At 44.6% G+C, this 21,111-nt stretch overlaps 1 protein-coding gene across 1 annotated transcript in view; it reads left to right on the forward strand.

Annotated features, from left to right (window-relative positions):
- ACSS2 (acyl-CoA synthetase short chain family member 2) overlaps positions 1 to 15,318 on the forward strand; it is a 196,116-nt gene extending 180,798 nt beyond the window's left edge. The window contains exon 18 of the mRNA XM_029611496.1: positions 7,700 to 15,318. Coding sequence (XP_029467356.1) covers positions 7,700 to 7,827 — 128 coding nt within the window. The 3' untranslated portion in view covers positions 7,828 to 15,318. The remainder of the gene's footprint in view (positions 1 to 7,699) is intronic.
- The last annotated feature ends 5,793 nt before the right edge of the window (positions 15,319 to 21,111 follow it).

Raw genomic sequence — 21,111 nt, forward strand, 5'->3', positions numbered from 1 at the left:
ACAGGTTAAGGAAAGGAAATTTCTTCTGAAAGAAATTTGTGAAGAGGATTCCCTTTAGCCTCCCAGGGTGTTGGCAGGTCCTGGTGGGACCATCCACCCTGGTAGCAGAGGCTAGAAAGCAGAGGGTTGAGAACCCTGTATATGTCTGTGCCTGGGGGTGACACCGGGGGGAGCCCGGGTCACTCACCCCCAGAGTGAAGGCGCTTAGAGCCATTTGGTGCCTTAAAAAAAAAAAAAAAAAAAAGTACCGTAAGTTTTCTTGTTTGTTTCCATGCGATTGGCCCAGTGTTCTCCCTTCCCTTTACTGTCGTGTTTCTGGTCAGTCGCGTCCCGCGGTTTCCCAAGCGATAGCGCTCTCCAGCACGCTTCCCTCCAGTGTCAGGTCTAAATTTAGATCACGGTCATGCCGCGTGGTGTGGCCTGCTCCAGTTGCAGCAGGGCGCACGCGGCTATCCAGGGCCAACATTTGTACAGCGTGCCTCTCGGGCGGGGAGGGAACCTCGGCTAGGGCTCAAATGAGAAATTCCAGAGGCAGCGGCACCAAAACGTGCAGGGAAGCTGGCAGAGAGCCTGGGAGGCTCGAGCAAGCAGCGACAGCCCCCTGATCCGTTCCCCATAAGCGTGGGAATGGAGGCCATTTGAAGGCACTTCAGACAGCAGGAGATGGAAGCTCTGGGGGCGGGGAGTGGACCTCCCCCCCTGTCATATACTGTGTACAATTCTGGTCCCCCCCTTGAATACTGTGTACAATTCTGGTCGCCGTATCTCAAAAAAGATATAGTTGCAATGGAGAAGGTACAGAGAAGGGCAACCAAAATGATAAAGGGGATGGAACAGCTCCCATATGAGGAAAGGCTGAAGAGGTTAGTACTTTTCTGCTTGGAGAAGAGACGGCTGAGGGGGGATATAATAGAGGACTTTAAGATAATGAGAGGTCTTGAACGAGTAGATGTGACTCGGTTATTTACACTTTCAAATAATAGAAGGACTAGGGGGCATTCCATGAAGTTAGCAAGTAGCACATTTAAGACTAATCGGAGAAAATTCTTTTTCACTCAACGCACAATAAAGCTCTGGAATTTGTTGCCAGAGGATGTGGTTAGTGCAGTTAGTGTAGCTGGGTTCAAAAAAGGTTTGGATAAGTTCTTGGAAGAGAAGTCCACTAACTGCTATTAATCAAGTTTACTTAGGGAATAGCCACTGCTATTAATTGCATCAGTAGCATGGGATCTTCTTGGTGTTTGGGTAATTGCCAGGTTCTTGTGGCCTGGTTTGGCCTCTGTTGGAAACAGGTTGCTGGGCTTGATGGACCCTTGGTCTGACCCAGCATGGCAATTTCTTATGTTCTTATGTCACCACGGCCTGGGACCTCCGGGGGGGGGGGGGGGGGGCAACATACAGGCTGAGCAGGAGAGCAGTCTTTGGAGAAGGATGCCTAGGGGGCCTCGGACGAGTCTCCTTCCTCGTCCTCCTCGGATTTAGTCTGGTTGCTCCATAAGGTCCTGAAGGCCCGCAAAATAGTGAGGCGTCGCAGCGTCAAGCCTTCGCAGGCAACACCAGGTTCTGCGGGAGTGGACACCTCGGAGGGGGAAGTCTCCTCCCTCCCCCCCCCCCTGCTGGATCAGGGGTGAGGCGCGGATCCGGATGGTCAGCTCCAACCAACTAAGCAAGGGGGATAGCCTATGGTCGAAGCTGATGACCCAAAAATGGTCCGTTTGTTCTGTAAGGAGGAGTTGGGACCACTTATCCCGCAGATTCTGGAGGAATTGGGAATTGACGTTCCTCCGGAGGACTTGCGGCTGGATGCCTTTGATCCGGTGATGATGGGCCTTAGGGGTCCACCTAGGTCAATTCCTGTTCCATATGTCAGTCACGGACCTATTGTTTCGGGAATGGGACACTCCCGACCTGGGCTTGAAGGTCGGTCGAGCTATGGATAAATTATACCCGCTCCCAGACGATGCTCTTGACCTCCTTAAAGTGCCCAAAGTCGATGCTGCGGTGTCGGCAGTGACTAAGAAGACCACCATTCCGAGGACAGGAGCCACGGCATTGAAGGATTTGCAGGATCGCAAATTGGAGTTCCAGCTTAAAAAGATCTTTGAAGTCTCTGCGCTGGGAGTCCGTGCGGCTATGTGTAGCAGCTTTGCGCTCCGAGCTAGCCTCCGGTGGGTGCAAACGTTGCAGTCGGTGTCATCGCTATCCGCGGAGAAAGTGGCTCAAGCGGGTCGGCTGGAGGCCGCAGTTGCTTACAGTGCACATGCCCTTTATGATCTTCTGAGGACCTTGGGTCGGGCTATGGTCTCGGCGGTCTCAGCTCGTCAGCTCCTTTGGCTTCGCAACTGGGCGGTGGATGTTTCTTCCAAGACTCAGCTTGGTTCCATGCATTTTAAGGGGTGGTTGCTGTTTGGGCAACAGTTGGAGGATCTGATCAAGTCGCTGGGAGAGAACAAGGACCACAAGTTCGCGAACACTGGGATCTCTTGCTCAGAGGGCGAGATTCTGGGGGAATCGGCGTTTTCGCTCCTCACGATCCTCGGGTTCTTAGTCCGCCAAGCTCCAGGTCGTCAACACTCCTGGAACCAGTCCTTTCAGGGGTGCCGACCAAACAGAGACAGTGGGGCCCCTCAGTCTCATGGAGGCCTCAAGTCCACTCAATGAAGTGAGGCTGGTCCACTCCCCCGTTCCACGGATAGGGGGAAGGTTGTCCCTTTTTCTAGAGGAGTGGGCCAGTTTGACCTCGGATCAATGGGTCCTCCAAATAATAGAGCAAGGCTGCGCTTTAGATTTTGCACAGCCACTTCAGGAGCGTTATCTGGTGTCTCCGTGCTCTTACCATCAAAAATGCCAAGTGGTTCAAAAGACCCTACAGCGCTTAAAAGACCTAGAGGCCATCGTTCCGGTTACCAAAGGCGAGCTCAGACGAGGGCGTTACTCCATCTATTTCGTGGTACCCAAGAAAGACGGTACTTCCCACCCCATACTCAACTTAAAAAGCGTCAGTCGGACGTTAAAGGTGCCTCGGTTCCGCTTGGAGACTCTCCGATCCGTGATAGCATCCGTGCACAAGGGGGAGTTCCTAGCCTCTCTAGACATGATGGAAGCTTACTTGCACATACTGATTCATCCGGACCATCAGCTATACTTGCGCTTCACAGTTCTCAGGCATCAACTCCAATTTTGTGCTATACCGTTCGGTCTGGCGATGGCACCCAGAGTGTTCACCAAAGTTATGGTGGTGGTAGCGGCGGCCCTGCGGAAGGAGGAGATACTGGTGCATCCCTACTTAGACGATTGGCTGATTCGGGCAAAGTCGGAAGAACTGTGCCGTGCAGCAGTTCAGAGGGTTCTTCAGATGCTCAGCTCGTTAGGTTGGGTGGTCAATCCAGACGAGTCATCTGGTTCCTTCCCAGTCGTTGGAGTTTCTGGGAGTGCAGTTCGACACGCTATTTGGAAACGACTGTCCAAGCTTCTTACTCAGGTGAAGTTTTTGCGATCCAAGCCTCGTCCCAGTGCCTGGGATTATTTGCAAGTCCTGGGTTCGATGGCCTCCACGATTGATCTGGTGCCTTGGGCTTTTGCGCGTATGCGTCCACTTCAGTAAACCTTGCTGTCCAGATGGGATCCGCTCTCAGGCAAGTTTCACCTTTGTCTGCCCCTGACAGACTCGGCGCGGGCAAGCCTGTCGTGGTGGCTACAACCGGACAATTTACATCGAGGGGTGGACTTGGAAATTCCATCTTGGATGGTGGTGACAACCGATGCCAGCCTCTCCGGTTGGGGGGGCCGTCTGCCAAGGGAGAGCGGTGCAAGGACGGTGGATGAGGACGGAGTCCTTTTGGTCGCTCAATCGCTTGGAGACCAGGGCAGTACGGTTGGCTGTACAAGCTTTCCTTCCCTGGATTTCAGGCCGATCTGTCAGAATCCTCTCCGACAATGCGACGACAGTGGCTTACATCAATCATCAGGGTGGAACCAAGAGTCGTCTGGTGGCGACGGAAGCTCAGCTTTTAATCACTGGGCGGAGCAGCATTTGTACAGGATAGCAGCAACGCACATTGCTGGAGTGGACAATGTGCAGGCGGATTTCTCAGTCGAAACCAGTTGGACCCAGGAGAGTGGGAACTCTCCGAGACATTCCGGCTGTTGTGCAACCACTGGACCACTCCTTTCATAGACCTGTTGGCCACGTTTTGCAATGCCAAGGCACCTCGGTTCTTCAGTCAGCGGCAAGAGCCAGGAGCAGAAAGGGTGGATGCTCTGGCCCTTCCTTGGCCAAAGGACATTCTGCTGTACATTTTCCCACCATGGCCGTTGGTCAATAAGTCCTGCGTCACATCGAGACTCATCCGGGCACGGTGATTCTGGTGGCGCCAGAGTGGCTGAGGCGCCAATGGTTTGCAGACCTACTAAAACTCACGGTAGATGGTATGCTGAGGTTTCGTCCCTCTCCGAATCTCGTGCACCAAGAGCCCATGTGTTTAGAAGAGGCGGAAAGCTTTTGTCTAGCGGCATGGCTTTTGAAAGGCGGAGATTAAGGAGTAAGGGTTACTCAGAGGCCGTGATTGCTACGCTCTTGCATTCCCGTAAGACTTACACCTCCATGGCGTATGCTCGGGTTTGGACATTTTCGAATCTTGGTGCCTGGACCGCGATGTGGTACCATCCCGGGCTTCAGTGGCGATGTCCTGGCCTTTCTGCAAGCGGGTCTCGTTAAAGGGTTGGCCTTCAATTCCCTTAGAGTGCAGGTGTCAGCTCCGGGGTGTTTTAGGGGGAAGGTGCAGGGCGTCAGTCTGGCGGCCCATCCAGATGTGGTTCAGTTCTTGCGCGGAGTTAAGCATCTGCGCCCTCTGGTCCGGAATCCCTGACCATCATGGAAGTTGAATTTGGTGCTACGTGCCCTTTGTAATGCACCTTTCGAACCAATGAAGCAGGCTACTCTAAAAGACCTGACGTTGAAGGTGGTATTTCTCGTGCCTATCTCTTCCGCAAGGCGTGTTTCGGAACTGCAAGCCTTATCATGTAGAGAACCTTTTCTACGTAATTCGGATTCAGGTGTGTCCTTGTGGAACGGTTCCCTCTTTTCTCTCGAAAGTGGTGTCTTCCTTCCATTTAAATCAGTCGGTGGTGCTTCCTTCCTTAGCGGGTATGGATTTGTCTATCCCGGAGTTTAAGGATTTACGGAAGTTGGATGTGAAGAGGGCATTGTTGCGGTACCTGGAGGTCACGAATAGTTTCCGTCTTTCGGACCATCTGTTCGTCCTGTGGAGTGGACCTAGAAGGGGGTCATAAGTTTTCAAGGGCCACTATCGCACGCTGATTGAAGGAAGCGATTGTATCCACATACCTGGTCCAAGGCCGTCCGATTCTGGTCGGTTTAAGGCGCATTCTACTCATTCACAGGTGGCCTCGTGGGCGGAATGTCAGCAGATGTCGCCGCAAGAAATTTGTAGGGCGGTGACCTGGAAGTCTGCACACACCTTTGCCAGGCATTATCGTCTGGACATCCGGGCCCCAGATCCCGGTTCCTTCGGAGCTGATGTGCTCCGAGCGGGACTCTCTCAGTCTCACCTAGATTAGGGAAGCTTTTGTACATCCTAGGAGTCTGGGCTGATCCGGGTACATACAGGGAAAGGAAAATTGGTTCTTACCTGCGAATTTTCATTCCTGTAGTACCATGCATCAGCCCAGAGTCCCATCCATGAAGGGATGGAGAGTCTGCTCAGCTGGTTGTTATACATATTCTGCAGAATGTTTGGCTGTTTTTATATTGGGTTTCAGGTTTTTCACTCCCTCTGCTTTTGGGTGAGGTTGGTTTATAATGTGATTTAGAGTTGATATTTTCTTACTGCTTGGGTACAGTGTAATACTGACAGACTCTAGGTGGCACCTCAGGGGTATAGGATGGAGTCCGTAAAAACTTCTCTGCCTCCATCTGCTGGAGGGGAGGCAAAACCCAGGAGTCTGGGCTGATCCGTGGTACTACAGGAATGAAAATTAGCAGGTAAGAACCAAAACGTTTCTATTTATCTTACATAAGAAAAACATAAGATTTACCATCTTCTAAATCACGTATACCTGTGGAGCTTAGATCTGAGGAATTAGCCAATGTTCAAAATTGATTTTCTACCTGTTTTCTTATTTGTGGGATTTGCTCTCATTACAGTATTTGATTTGCTTATACCAAATTGCTCTTTTGGTCATAATGTTTTCATTTCAGGAATAATTTTTCTGCTGCCTCCTTTCTGTATTGTGGATCTTTATTTGTGGATCTCTGATTTGCGGTTTATATTTCTTGTGAAAACTGGTCAATATTGAGTAAGCTGGCTAGAGGCAAAGTTATCCAGATAAAGTTAGCCAGCTAACTTTCAGGCCGATTCAATAAACTCTGTGGGAGAGCCGGTGCTCCGAGGTGAGCGCCCGCTCTCCCGGCGCGCGTGCCCAGGCCCCTCTCCTGGGCGTGCGATTCTTTATTTAAATTAGGGCCCGCACTAATTAGGAGGCGCTAGGGACACCATGAGCGCTATTAGTTCCAGGGGGGCTGGCTGCGCGTTTTCCACACGCTATTACCCCTTACAGTATAAGGGGTAATAATAGTGCGTCAAAAACGCGCAGCCAAATGGGGGCTAAACGGTGCGCTCGGCTGAGCTCACCATTCTGTATCGGCCTGATAGTCAGATATTCAGCGGGACGAGTCTCTCACTGAATATACTCTGATAAAGTTGTCCAGGAAACTTTGCCAATGGCTCCCTTACTCAATATTGATTTTAAGAAATAAGCATTCAGCAGCCACAGAGTTCCCCCACCCGATCCTATTAATAATAAATTGTAGCATTGGAGGGCCTTCTCCCTATCCTACTAAATAGAAAATTGTAGCAGTAGATGGCCCCTCTCCTGATCCTGCTCAATTGAAAATTGCAGTGGGCTGAGCCACCCTTCTCATCCCACTAAAACTGTAGAGGCTGAGGCAGTCCCCTCCTCCCCCTCCTCCCCCTTCTCCCCCCACTCCACAAACATACACTGCTACCCCCCATCCTCACCTCCAAATGTCCCTCTCCCAGTTGCAAACCCCCAAAGTGCCAGTCAAATGCAGCGGGAGAAGAGTAGACTTCTTCCTTCTCTCGCTGGTGTGAATAGTAAGTGTTGGTAAAACTGAGAGCTTTACCAGCTTTTAATATTCATTTGTTTAATGGTTGGTCCCTTGGCTGTCACTCCCTCCACAATCTGTTCCGTCTTCATATACTTATAGCCACCTCCTCTATTACACTTTACAGATTTGACAAAGTGGTCTCTTGTTCTCAGAAGCTCATGCCACAAATAAAATTAGCAGGTCTAAAAGGTGCCGTCAGCCTCTTTAGTTTATTTCGGACTTGATATATCATCTTTTCATAAAATCAAAGCGTCTTTTTACTGCTACAGGCTATAATGACTACCCCACTGAAAGTTTTCATCCCCTCAGAAGCAATGTCCCACGAATCTGAAAATGGAACCAACTGTGTAAAAAAAAATATATATATAAAATTGTATAGGTCCAATAAAAGATATCAGAATCTTTTTCCTGGTAAATGTATGACTCTAAGCATCTTGATCTTCAGTAGTCTTAAAACGGGGCCTTAGCACTGTATTTCTGTACTAATTGCTCACGGTACGATTCTTTGACGTGCACATTCTGAAGGGAACACTGCTTTTTCCTTTTCAGGTAAAATTATGAGGCGGATTTTGAGGAAGATTGCCAAAAACGATCAGGAACTTGGAGATATCTCAACGCTTGCAGATCCAGCTGTCATTACCCAGCTTTTCAGCAATCGGTGCCAGACTGGCCTGTAAGCTCTCAGCCTTTCATTGCAGAAGCACAACACTAAAAAGTAGTGCTACACAATAACGATACACTTCAAGGAGGGGGAGGGTGTGACCAGTAAGTAACTGTGCCACCCAAGTGACTTAGAACTCTTTTCTTTCTCAGTCAGCAATGGAAGAAAGTTACATTTAATAAGCTGCAAACTAGAAAAGCATTAATGAAACCTCCCCACCCTCACCCCACATAGCTTGCAGTCCCAAGGGTACGTTGTACCCGAGGCCTGCAGCAAGTTTTCAAACAAAAATTCAAGTGAAACACACACCATAAGTACTTGATTTGAAAATGAAATTCTCATATGTACTTTGACTTCTCCAACTAAAACTCGGCCTGCTTTTTTTCTATAGCAAAAAGTATGCAAACTGTTTTACATCTGGGAAAGTTTTTTTCCATGGGGGGGGAGGGAGGAAAGGGGATATTTTCAAACTGGGTTTTATACAGGTAAATACATGTTGACCCACACAAAATCTTTTAAATATTGCTCCCTTGGAAATTGAGTCTTGGCAAATATTCTTATCCTTGTAGTGCGTGCCAGATAATATCTAGGTAATATAGTAGTCATTAGATTTTTCTAGCCTGTAATATACATTTAATTGACCTTGTTACTTTTAACATTTCCCCGTGAGTTAGTCTGGACCTTGGAGTATTTGGAAATGGTCTGGTAGCTCATTTTTTCTTAAAGAAAAGTGGGTGTGATGATGGAATGGGATGGCCGCTGACTCTGTATTAATCCCAGCAAAGCCGGGGCTATTGGAATTACATCAGGGAAACTTATCTTTCAGAAAGTTCTTCTATAAGAATTTACACCAAATAATGTCTTAGTCTCACAAAGAAATACAGCTCTAGTCCTCCATTGTCAGAGCCTGATCGGAATTTCATGATGACTAGAATTGATCTGCATCAGAGAAACTTGCATATGAATGGACGGGGAGGGTAATTTATCCACATGAAAAGTCCCACTAAAAATTGCCTCCTCACACTATGGGTAAAAATACCCTCACTAATCAGAGCCAGGAGTATTTTAACCTGCATCAAAAAATGGGTGGGAAAGGAGCAGAGAGAGTTGAGGGAGTTGAAAGCTCCATGCAGATTTAGGTGAATTTTCAAAGGAGTTACGCATATTAATGTAATGTGCTATTGTAGCAATTTTCAAAAACCATTTGCCCACATTGAAGAAGTAATTTTTAAAGGAATTACATGTAACTACTATCACAGCAATTTTCAAAAGGCATTTACCCGTGTAAAGTGGACTTGCATGTATTTAACCTATGGACAATTCAATGATATGAATTGAAGCAATTTTCAAAAGCCCACTTACATTCACATGTAAATCCAAGTTTTAAGCATGTAAGTGCTTTTGAAAATGAGGCCCATTTTTCGCAACTACATTTGCACCTGCTTCAAAGCAGGTGCAAATATATATGGGTACATTGGAGCCACTTTACCAGAGCCAGCCACATTTTCAAAGGGAAACCTCTTATGTGGTTTCCCTTTAAAAATGTACTTGCAGTTGTTCCGAGAGAACCGTAGGCCTTGCATCCTAATTAAAATTTTACTCCATAATTAGCATTAATTATACATGCCCTTGAGTATGCTGAAGTTGTGACCTGCAGCTTCCTATCCCTCCCTTCCCCTCTACTTTTCTGCTTAGTTTGCAGCCAGATAGGTTGTATTACTTATTTTTGAAGACCTCTGTACTTGGTTATTGGGTGTGGGCAGGAAATGCCTCCTTTTTGTTTCCAAGCTTAAGGCTTGATTTTCAAAAGCATTTTGCAAGCTTAAAGCTGGGTTTTATATATGTAAATGCACTTTACCCATGGAAGTGGGCTTTTGAAAATTGCTACAGTATATGCTATTGAATTGCCAATAGGTTTTAACCGCTTTAAATGTACTTAATGCAGGTAAATGGCTTTTGAAAATTGCTACAATAGTATGTTGTATTTACATGTATAACTCCTTTTGATAATTCACTTGAATGGATTCTGTTTGATTTTATTAGGGACTTCTAGCTATAAAAGGGAGCTCAAAGTTTAGGGGGAATTTTCTGTAGCTTTTTTGGTATAATGGGGGGGGGTTACATCAGAGCTTCCCTGGTGAACAAGTGTGAGTTTTATATCTATCACTAGAGCTCCTTGGTAGAAATATTTGGTGGCGGCATGCAGGCAATGTGCTCATTGCCTCAATTACTCTTTCATCCAGTTTGCCTCTTCTTTAGGAGTCATAGAGCATGAAGATCAAAAGGAAAAACAGTGGCAATACTCAGAGTAGTATGCTTCTCCAATGTATACGCAACATGTACACCAGGAACAGTTAGTCATTTCTAGAAGTCATTATGCTAGAAACATTTTATAATCAGGTCTCAGCTAAATTGTGCACATGATTGGCCTTGAATACCATGTACAGAATGTCTTGTAACATATTCAATATCTATTTAAGGAGCCACCAGCCCAATTTAAGAGCGCTGAGGAAAGCTGCAAATGTCACTTGAGCTGAAGTTAAATGCTCCTTATTCTGCCACTTTCGGTTTATTTGCCAGTGGCTTCCACACTCTTGTCAGTGCCAGGCTGTACAATGTAAAGCAACAACACGTGCAGCTAGTGAGGTTGCTGATAACCTGAAGATTTCAAACCCTCTCATTCTCAGTACGGGGTGCGTGTAATGGATTGTACCGTTGCGCATAATGGTAGGGCGCATCAGCTATTTTACCAAAGTTTATTTATAAAAATAAATAAATAAATACAGAACTTATGAATATAAACTTTATAGGTGCTCTCGATGCTGTCATGACTCCTATGCTTAAGCTATTAATCAGTTGCAGCTCCTCTTTTAAATATTTCAGGGTCAATCTTCAATGGATTTAAGAGACTAAAGGGGTTATTTTCTAACCCTATCGCACGCAAAAAGTCCCTTTTCGCACGCAAAAAAAGTCCCTTTTCGCGTGCGATACCTAGATCGGGGCAGCGTCGGCACCGGAAGAGGAGGAGTTGGGGCGGTGTTGGGGCGGACACCGCGGAAACTTCGCTGATGGCGAAAAGGTAAGGCCCCTTATCACCGCCAGTAGCGCACCCAATAGCACCACCTTTTACAATAGCGCTATTGGGTGCGAAAGCTGTTAGCAATCGCACCCAATAGCAGGGGGGGGGGCGGGCTTTTGCAGGCCCGCCCCCCCCCCCGTTAGCTCCGGGATTCACATACCGGTGCGAAGATAGAAAATCCAGCCCTAAGTTAGGGAGTTAGTACCTTAAACTGGCTCTTTTGAAATAGGCCTGAGCACTTAAATTTGGGACCCTAATTTCAATAGTCACTAAATTTAGGTTCTTAAAAAGTGGTACTTATAGAGGTTAGAGTTAGGGTGGAGAAACCAAGTTAGGTGCTCAATACTGATTTTCAGCTTTAAGCAAGTTCTGCACTACAATACTGATGGGGAAAATGCTACAGCCACATGCAATAGCAGCACCACATCCTGGAGAAGCTATCTTTTAAAGGGGCTCTTTTCAAATCCTAACCATTTCTCTACAAGAAATAAACTTCCTTTAGACTTTTGTCATATATATATATATATATATATATTTGCCTTGACTAAGTTGTAAGCTCCAGGGATAAGGGGCTTTGTTTTATGAGTATCTGTACAGTGCTGTGTATGTCTAGTAGGCTTTAGAAATGAGTAGTAGGGAAGCGCAGGAGGCTTTTTATAATGTTTAACATGCATGTGGAATGGGAGCAGAACCAGTAGCATGAGTGTAGTCCCGGCCACGGAGAGGAAAAAAGGCTTCAGTTGGAGCCTGACCATAGCCTTCCAGGTTACAGTGCAGTATTTTGCCCACAACTACAGGGGTGAAAATGACAATGTTAATTCCATCTCAGTATATCTGAGAGAGAATGCAGCAGTCCTTTTAAGCACAACTTTTGAGAAAATCATTTTGCAATTTGAGCCAAACATTTAAGCCCAAATTTTCAAAGCCCGGCGCGTGCACAAAACCTGGGGAACTTACTCCTGCTTGGAGGACCGGGTAAGTTCTAAAAGAAAAACAATTACGATAGGGTAGGGTTAGGGGTCGGGGAGGAGAGGAGGAAAAGGGAGGAAGGCTAGGTAGGGGGATAGGAAAGTTCCCTCCCAATCTGCTCCATAATTGTAGTTGGACTGGGAGGGAACAGGTGTAGGCCCGATCGTGTCGCCACGTGTTATCTTTTAAAATCCCCTCCCTTGCGCACGCGAGACCCCACCTACCCGCAAATGTGCACCGATATTAAAATTGGGCGCACACGTGCATGCAGGAATTGTATTTTATAACATGCACACGGTGACGCCTGCATGTTATAAAATCAGCGTGTCCGTGTGTATGCACCGGGAACCGCGCACACATGGACGTGCACGCCTTTTAAAATCAACCCCACAGCCGGGTATGTTCTGCTGAGAATTTGGATAAATTACCTGGGCAACTTTACCTAGAAAATGTTCCCACTCACCGGCTCTTGAATATTAACTTCTCAGTTCAGAAAATGCAAAGGTTCGAAAGCAGAGAAAATAGTTATCAGAGAAGCTATCCATGAACAGCACAGAGCAAATACAAAGCAGCACTTCCCCTGGACTGATGCAGGTATACTAGAGCTGAGAATAAAGAACTCTAAAGCGGTAATAGGAAAACATCACAGCCAGTACAGTTTCTAAGTAATGTAAACAAAATCAGTAAAATCTGGGTTATTTTTTCTGATTTTAATTCATTTTTTGAATGTCTGAATGTACTTAGCCACTCTTGGCATTATAAATCTTAGTCACTCAGGGTTGCTACTTTTTTCATATTAGAATGCAGAGTAGGCATTGCAAGAATATAACAGACAGATGAAGAGGAGAGTCAAGGAAAAAAGATTTTTTAAAACAGGGGTGTGACTAAACTAAAATGTGCACCTCTTTTACTCTAAAACAAAACCAGGAAAAATTAACAAATACATCGGGATAAAAAAGAAAGGAAAAAGATCAAGAGAGGACAACAGAGTCATGAACTAAGTACATTTGGTTTTGCTTTGAAAAAACTTTTGCCTTCATAAGTCTAGGTTAAATATTCAGTAGCCCATGTTGTGCAAAGTACACGGGCTATTTTAGCCTACGTACATTATATTACATTACATTAATTCTCAAACAGGAACAACTCACATTCTCTTTATTTGAAGATTAGCAGATAAGAAGCACATGCACATTTGGAGGTAATTTTCAAAAGAGTTACGTGTGTAAGCAACATACTATCGTAGCAATTTTAAAAAGCCCATTTACACACCTAAAGTGCACTTATGCACTTAAAAGCTATTGACAATCATAGCAATTTTTTAAAAACCCATTTACACACACAAAATCCAGTTTTAAGTACATAAATCCTTTTGAAAATTACTTCCAGTGAGTCACTGACAGTGCACAAAATAGTATATGTACCTCTGGAAATTCTACGTACGTGACACTGTTTTACTCCCCTGGCCTGAACACACCCATGGGAGTGCCTTTTTGTTATGGGTAAAAATACAAATGCTAAGGAAGGCGTACATAATTTTAACCTTGTTTGAGGAAAACAGTTTTCATTCAGCCCATTTTATCTGGGTGAATGTCTTTGAAAATTGCCACGCGCATGTTATAAAATATGATATCCGTGCACTTGCGCACCCGATTTTATAATTGGCACGCTCATGTGCGGGCGGGTGTCAGTCACGTGCGCAATGGGGGGGAGGGGGGGATTTTTAAAAAATACGCAGGCAGGCCTTTCCCATTTCTCACTCAGTCCGCTCCAATTAAGGAAGAGGGTTAGGGAAGTTTCCTCCCAGTCCACTCCCTGACCCCTATACTATCATTAACTATCCCCTATTTTTTATTTTGCTACTTACTGCTCCTCTGGAGCAGAATTAATCTCAGTGTGCCGGCCGCCTGCCGGCGCACACTTCCCCGGGACAGCATCAAATGGCACTGTCCTGGCCTGGCCTGCCCTGCCCCGCCCCTCCCTGCCTAGACCACGCCCCCCCAGCCCGCTCCTTTCTTTGGGCCCGGCACTTCGGCGTGTAACCCCCCCCCCAATCTTACATGTGCCGGCCTTTTAAAATTTGGGCATAAGTGTTTTGCTGAATATATCCAGGTGAAGTTATCTGGATAACTTTAGGACAGGTATTTTTGAAAGCAGTCTTACTTAGCTGATTCTGTCCGGGTGGCGCTGGGTATCAGCTAAAAACGTAACCATGCCACAGGAATGCCTCTATCATCACCTCCTTTTATATGGCTACATTTTGTGTGGGTGAGTTACTCAGACAGAATTTAGCCAGACAGTAGGGGGAAGATGCAAATCTTGGGTTTTGCCCAGGTAACTCAGTTATCTGGACATTGCCTTTGACTGTGGACCTCTAAGTGAGATTAAGGCTGAGTGTATTCTGTGGTGCAGATCATTACTAAGCAGGCAGTGCTGTAAATCCACTTACCCAGGTAAATTCTCCATCCTCCGCGCACATGGCTTTACAACATGCCTAGTACATTTGCCCATATAAGCGGAGGCATTCACAGAACTGGGGAATGCAACAGCACGCATAGTTGTGCATTTTCAAAACTAGCCATGTTATTTAGAAGGGAAAGATTATCCACAGAAAACAACAAATGCAAATCTCTGGGGGTATTTTTCCCTGGAAAATTTTCAAAGGGAAAGTACATATGAACTTTCCCTTTCAGAACGAGTACAAATTCCACATGGAAAGAACCCGTGGACTTTGCACATCTCCACAGGCATTTAAAATTGCCCCTTAATGGATCTATCACTTACAGCGGAAGATAAATTAACTAAGAATTAATTTTTAGCTCTGGTAGGGGGAGGCTACTGAAACTTCAAGTTGATCATCTGGCCAGAGGCATTATCTCACATTTTAAGTCATGACAGAAACACTCGCTGGCTACTTTGAGGCACCACTTTGCCTTTGCTCAGACTTAGCTGTTTTTTTGTTTAGTCAAAAAAGCATTGTTTGCCCAGGCAGTTGTGGAGTAGCCTAGTGGTTAGAGCAGTTGGCTATGACTCAGGGAAACCAGTGTTTTTAAATCCCACTGTGGCCTCAGGTACAAAATTAGATTGTAAGCCCTGTGGGGATAGGGAAATACCTGAATGTACACTTTGAAGTGCCAAAAAGTGGAATATATTTAAAAAAAAAAAAAAAAGTCTAAACATGGAAGTGCGCAGTTGTTCCTCAGAGTAACTTCACCAGCTTAAGTTGACGCTCTTCCTTCTGTCAAGGACACCTGTCTTACTGTCAACTGGCATGTCCATATTATATGAAAACTTTCCTACAAACCTGTTAGAAGTCTTTATTATGAAATTGCTTTGCAACATTTCTGTTCTAAAATTCTAAAATTGCCTTGTATTTGTTATAAGATGTGGGTTCTTCTATAATTTTGGAAATCAACTGGGAAACAATTTTAATTTGAATAAAATCACAAGGTTGCAAAACTATAGCTGACTACTTTTTCTTTGCGTTCAGAGTTTTCAGCCTTTGTCATAAAACATTTTGTTGGGAGAACAGTAAAGACTCCCCACAGAAATTGCATGTGTGTCTTAAGCATGCACCACCACCACCACTGCCGCCATCATCATCAGTTCTCAGACACCTTCCTGTTTGCACACCCAAGATGACTTACAACTTACAAAATTGCCATTACATTTGTTAAAACAATATAAAACATCAATTTGACTTTATAAGCAGCATGCAGTTTGTATGCATTTCCAATCTCAATCTGTAAAAAAGCAATACTTCTAAACACAATTGTCAATTGAAATAAAAACTTCACTGAGATTCGCAATTACTTTGGTATGACCTACATAAAGTAATTGTTTGGAGTAAAACACAGGCCGATGCAGAACGGTGCACTCGGCTGAGCGCACCATTTATCACCCAGTTAGCCACGCATTTTCGACACGCGTCTATTACCCCTTATACTATAAGGGGTTTAGCGCGTCAAAAACGCATGGCCAACGCCCCCCCCCCCCCCCCAAAACAAATAGCGCGCATCACATGCAAATGCATGTTGATGAAGCTAATAGTTAGTCGTCCGGGATACTGAAAGTAAAATGTGCGGCCGAACCGAACATTTTACTCTCAGAAATTAATGCCTGCTTTCCTGTACACCCTCTGACTTAATATCCTAGTGATATCCTAGTGATATCCTAGTGATATTAAGTTGGAGAAACCCAAAATTTAAAAAATAAATTAACAAAAATCTACCCACCAGTCAACAGGTTAGAAAAACGGACGCTCAACTTTACTGGCATCCGTTTTCCTAACCCTTAGCTGTCAGCGGGCTCGGAAACCGACGTCAGTAAAATAGAGCGTCGGTTGTCGGGACCCGCTGACAGCCACCTCTTCGCTATTAAGGAGGCGCTAGGGACGCGCTATTATCCCTAGCACCTCCTTATTAGTGCAACCCCCCTCAATTAAATAATCTCACGGCCAGGAGAGGTAGCTGGGCGCGCGTCGGGAGAGCGGGTGCTCAACACGGAGCACCCACTCTCCTGCGATTCTTATTGTATCGGCCTGATAGTTTGAAAAGGGCATCACCAGGATGTCCAGTGTACCAAGCTGATCATCCTAAGACATGTAAGTCTGAAGACTGTCCTCTCTTGGAATATGGCCATGATGCCCAAGCAGTCCCTCCAGAGGAAGTGGATGGATCTGGAGCAGAAAAGAGATAGAGGGAAATGGGAGACATTGGGTGGTAGGGAAAGAGAGAGAGACAGGGACCTGAGGGGGTTTGACAAAAAAGCCCAACAAGGAAGAGTCGGGAAGGGGGGCAGGAAAAAGGTATTTTTACTGCTTTTATTGTTCTTTAGATATTTTATTATGATGTTGCTTTATTAAGTGTTTTATTATGTCTATATGTATCATGATGATTGATGTTCTTCTAAGTGATTTGCCTAGGCAACCTCATGCAGTATAGGTGGAATATACAAAAATATATTAAATAATAAAAGGGCAGGATTGGTACTTCCATTAGGCAGACTAGGCAAGCTAGAATGCAACAGTTTTGAGGGCAGCAGCAAGTGCAAGCCATATGCTTACTGCTCCAGCACATCCCCTCCTAAGCAAAATACAGGGAATAGGAAGGGGTTAAGTTAGAGTGGACAGAGTAGAGCAAAGAAGAGCCACTCTGCTACCTAATCCAGCCCCTCCTGTCCAGTTCTGCAGGGAACAGGGTGTGAGGCAGGAATGAACAGTTCGGTTTTTGCCTGCATATTTCTGTTTATAATTTGTAGTCACTTATTTTGTATTCGTAGAGGGCTGTGTGTGAATGATGTAAGTTATTCTCCTAACATGTAGTTTCTGTATAGGGATTTGTAGCCGTCTAGCTTGTTTTCCCAATAGGAGGTGTATTGCTAATCGTACATTTGGATTTTTAGCCCACATTTACAAATAAAAGCACAAGGTAGCTGACACATTTTTAGAATTCAGATACAATAAATCCTTGCCCCAAAGAGCTTGCAATCTAACAGGCCAATGCAATATCGGCACGTGGAAAACGGACACTCATGATTGAGTGCTTGCTCTCCTAATGCACACCGATCGATCTCTCTGACGTGCCCGACGCAATATGCAAATGGCCTGCTGCGGTAAAAAGGAGGCCCTAGGGGAAATTGTGCGCTCCTAGCACGTCCTCGGCAGCGGGTACCCAGGAGGAGGTGGCTGACCTTTTTCTAACCTAACTGCTGGCACACATTTTTTTAACTTTTTTTTTTTTTTTTTTTTTTTTTTTTTTACAGTTCTTTGTGTTCCTCAGACTTAATATTGCCACACGCTTCCAACCACGGGTTAACCAGGGCTCTCGGTGGAGCACACTGTATTGCATCGGCCTGTAAGTGGGTACCTGAGGCAATGGAAGGTAAAATGGCTTGCCTAAGATTAACGTCAGGAAGGAAAATGGGATTTGAACCTTGGTTCTCAGCCTATTGCTTTAACCACTAGAATGCTCCTCCCTAGTAAGAATAGGTAGGATTACTGCTGTTTGAATTCTAGAAACTAGTGCTTTTTTGGTGTGGCAGTTTTCCTTTATAGGTCCTTAACACAAAACCCTGCAAAAAAAAAAAAAGCTTATTTCACAAAGTTCCTGATAATGGAGGTAGTTTGTGTTACTGTTACTGAGATGAAAACATTCAGAGATGATGAGAATGGAGTATAGCAACACAGATGAGTGAGAGAGAAATGGGGGAGATGGTGGGAACTGTGGGGGAGGGAAGGAGAAACAGATGCAGGAGGAGGGGGAGTGGTAAAAATAGGGAGATAAAAATAGATAAAAGAAAGAGTGGAAGAGTCTCGTGTACAGTTCCTTCCTTTTTACCAAAGGTAGTGTCGTCTTTTCATTTGAATCAGTCGGCGGAGCTGCCGGCATTTCCAGACCTGGACACGATGGTGCCTCACACAAAAGAGTTGAGGTATTTGGATGTGAAGCGTGCCTTATGTTATCTTGAAGTCACTAATAACTTTAGGCTGTCTGATCCTCTTTTTGTGCTATAGAGTGGTGCAAAAAAGTGTCATAAGGCTCTGAAATCCACCATAGCATGATGGTTGAAGGAGGTGAAAGCTTCGGCATACACATAGGTCAGGGCCACACTGTACCTATCAGGTTGAGAGCTCACTCGCGTCGGTCACAAGCAACATCCTGGGCCAAATGCCAGCAGGCGTCGCCACAAGAGATTCGTAGGGCGGCTACCTGGAAATCATTGCACACTTTCACCAGACATTACCGTTTGGATGTCCAGACTCCAGCGGCTATGGGCTGTTTGGGGGAGCTTTGGTACATCCCAGGAATCTGGACTGATCTGGGAACTTAGAGGGAAAGGAAAATTGGTTCTTAACTGCTAATTTTCGTTCTTGTAGCACCACAGATCAGTCCAGAGTCCCGCCCATTAGGGTAAAAAGGATTAGAGTGTCCACTCAATCTTTCATTATACATAGTCTGAAGATTGGCAAAGATGGTGAGTTTAGTTTTCTACATTTTATTGCTTGTTTACGGGGGATGTGTTATATGAAGTTATGCGAAGTTAGGTGCATTTAGGTTCAGAGGCATCTTGGCATGGGTACAGGTCAATACTGGCGGACTGCAGGTGGTACACCAGATGTTATGCCAGTGTCAGCGAAACTTTCTCTGTCTCCATCAGCTGGAAGAGAAGCAAACCCAGAGGTCTGGACTGATCTATAGAAACAAAAATTAGCAAGTAAGAGCCAATTTTCCTATAGATTCCATGCAGTTTGTACCCAGGGATAAGCAGTGGCTTTCTCCAAGCTTACCTGATTAATAACTGTTTATGGACTTTTCTTCCAGGAACTTGTTCAAACCTTTTGTAAACCCAGCTATGCTAACTGCCTTTACCACATCCTCCAGCATTGAATTCCAGGGCTTCAATGTGAATTTGTACAAGTCATTTCACCCTTCATTGCCTGAGGTACAGATTGGGGACAGGGAAATACCACCAATACCTGAATGTAGTCTACTTTGAAGTGCCTGAAAGGCAGAATATAAAGCAAGTAAAATTGCTGAATGAAAAAAATGTTAAGAACATAAGAAATTGCCATGCTGGGTCAGACCAAGGGTCCATCAAGCCCAGCATCCTGTTTCCAACAGAGGCCAAACCAGGCCACAAGAATTTGGCAATTACCCAAACACTAAGAAGATCCCATGCTACTGATGCAATTAATAGCAGTGGCTATTCCCTAAGTAAACTTGATTAATAACCATTAATGAACTTCTCCTCCAATAACTTATCCAAACCTTTTTTGAACCCAGCTACACTAACTGCACTAACCACATCCTCTGGCAACAAATTCCAGAGCTTTATTGTGCGTTGAGTGAAAAAGAATTTTCTCCGATTAGTCTTAAATGTGCTACTTGCTACCTTCATGGAATGGCCCCTAGTCCTTCTATTATTTGAAAGTGTAAATAACCGAGTCACATCTACTCGTTTAAGACCTCTCATGATCTTAAAGACCTCTATCATATCTCCCCTCAGCCGTCTCTTCTCCAAGCTGAACAGTCCTAACCTCTTTAGTCTTTCCTCATAGGGGAGCTGTTCCATCCCCTTTATAATTTTGGTTGCCCTTCTCTGTACCTTCTCCATCGCAACTATATCTTTATTGAGATGCGGCAACAAGAATTGTACACAGTATTCAAGGTGCAGTCTCGCCATGGAGCGATATAGAGGCATTATGACATTTTCTGTTCTATTAACCATTCCCATTCCCTCTGATTTGTTTTAAATATGCTACTTAGAAACTTTATAGAGTATCCCCTAGTCTCTTTATCTTTTGAGTAAACATCTGATTTGCATTTACCTGTTCCATTCCACCCTTGATTTTATAGACTTCTACCATATTTCCTCTCAGCTGTCTGTTCTCCAAGCTGAAGAGACCTAACCTCTTTAGCCATTCCATCACTTGTTGGTTGACCTCCTCCCTACCTTTTCTAGTTTCACAATATCTTTTTTGAGATACGGCAACCAGAATTGTATACAGTACTCTAGGTGCAGTCACACATGGAGTGATACAAAGGCATTATTTTGTCTTTTATTTTTCATTCATGTTCTAATTCCTAGCATTCTGTTTGCATTTTTAACCTGATATGGTAATCACAAAAGGAGAGAATACAGATCCCCTAATCTTATAATCTTTACTAAACACACAATTCTATAGGAAATCTTATATCAAAGATATGAAAACTTTAATATATCTCATTAATACAATTTTACATCATTTCTCAATGACAACTTTACAATTATGTATTAGAACATGTATTAATTACTTGCACAAATACAAACATCACAAATATATTATGTATATTAATACACCATTAATGCAAATATGTGCAACATAGCATATTTACTGCCCCACCATAGCATTAACAATTAACACTCAACATCTTAAAATATTCCATTCCAAACACACTTATTCATACCACAGACACTCCCCACCCAATAAAACCTCCACACTCATTTAAAGAATATACACCCATCTATTTCATCACAAGATATACGTGCTTAATTCTTCACTAATAAAGTACCACCACCCCCTTGTTATAAACCTGGTCTAACACAACCACAATAGTTCTTATCATATATCTTTACAGAGTCAATTTCATCCCTTCACAATTTATCAGACACAATCTTATCCAATAACTATACAAACAGACTCCACTACCCCCAAGGAATTTTTTAACTGTCTTCATATAGAACTGCTACACCACATCCAATCTTCATATAGGA

This window comes from Rhinatrema bivittatum, chromosome 8, assembly GCF_901001135.1.
Source record: "Rhinatrema bivittatum chromosome 8, aRhiBiv1.1, whole genome shotgun sequence".
Lineage (NCBI taxonomy): Eukaryota > Metazoa > Chordata > Amphibia > Gymnophiona > Rhinatrematidae > Rhinatrema > Rhinatrema bivittatum.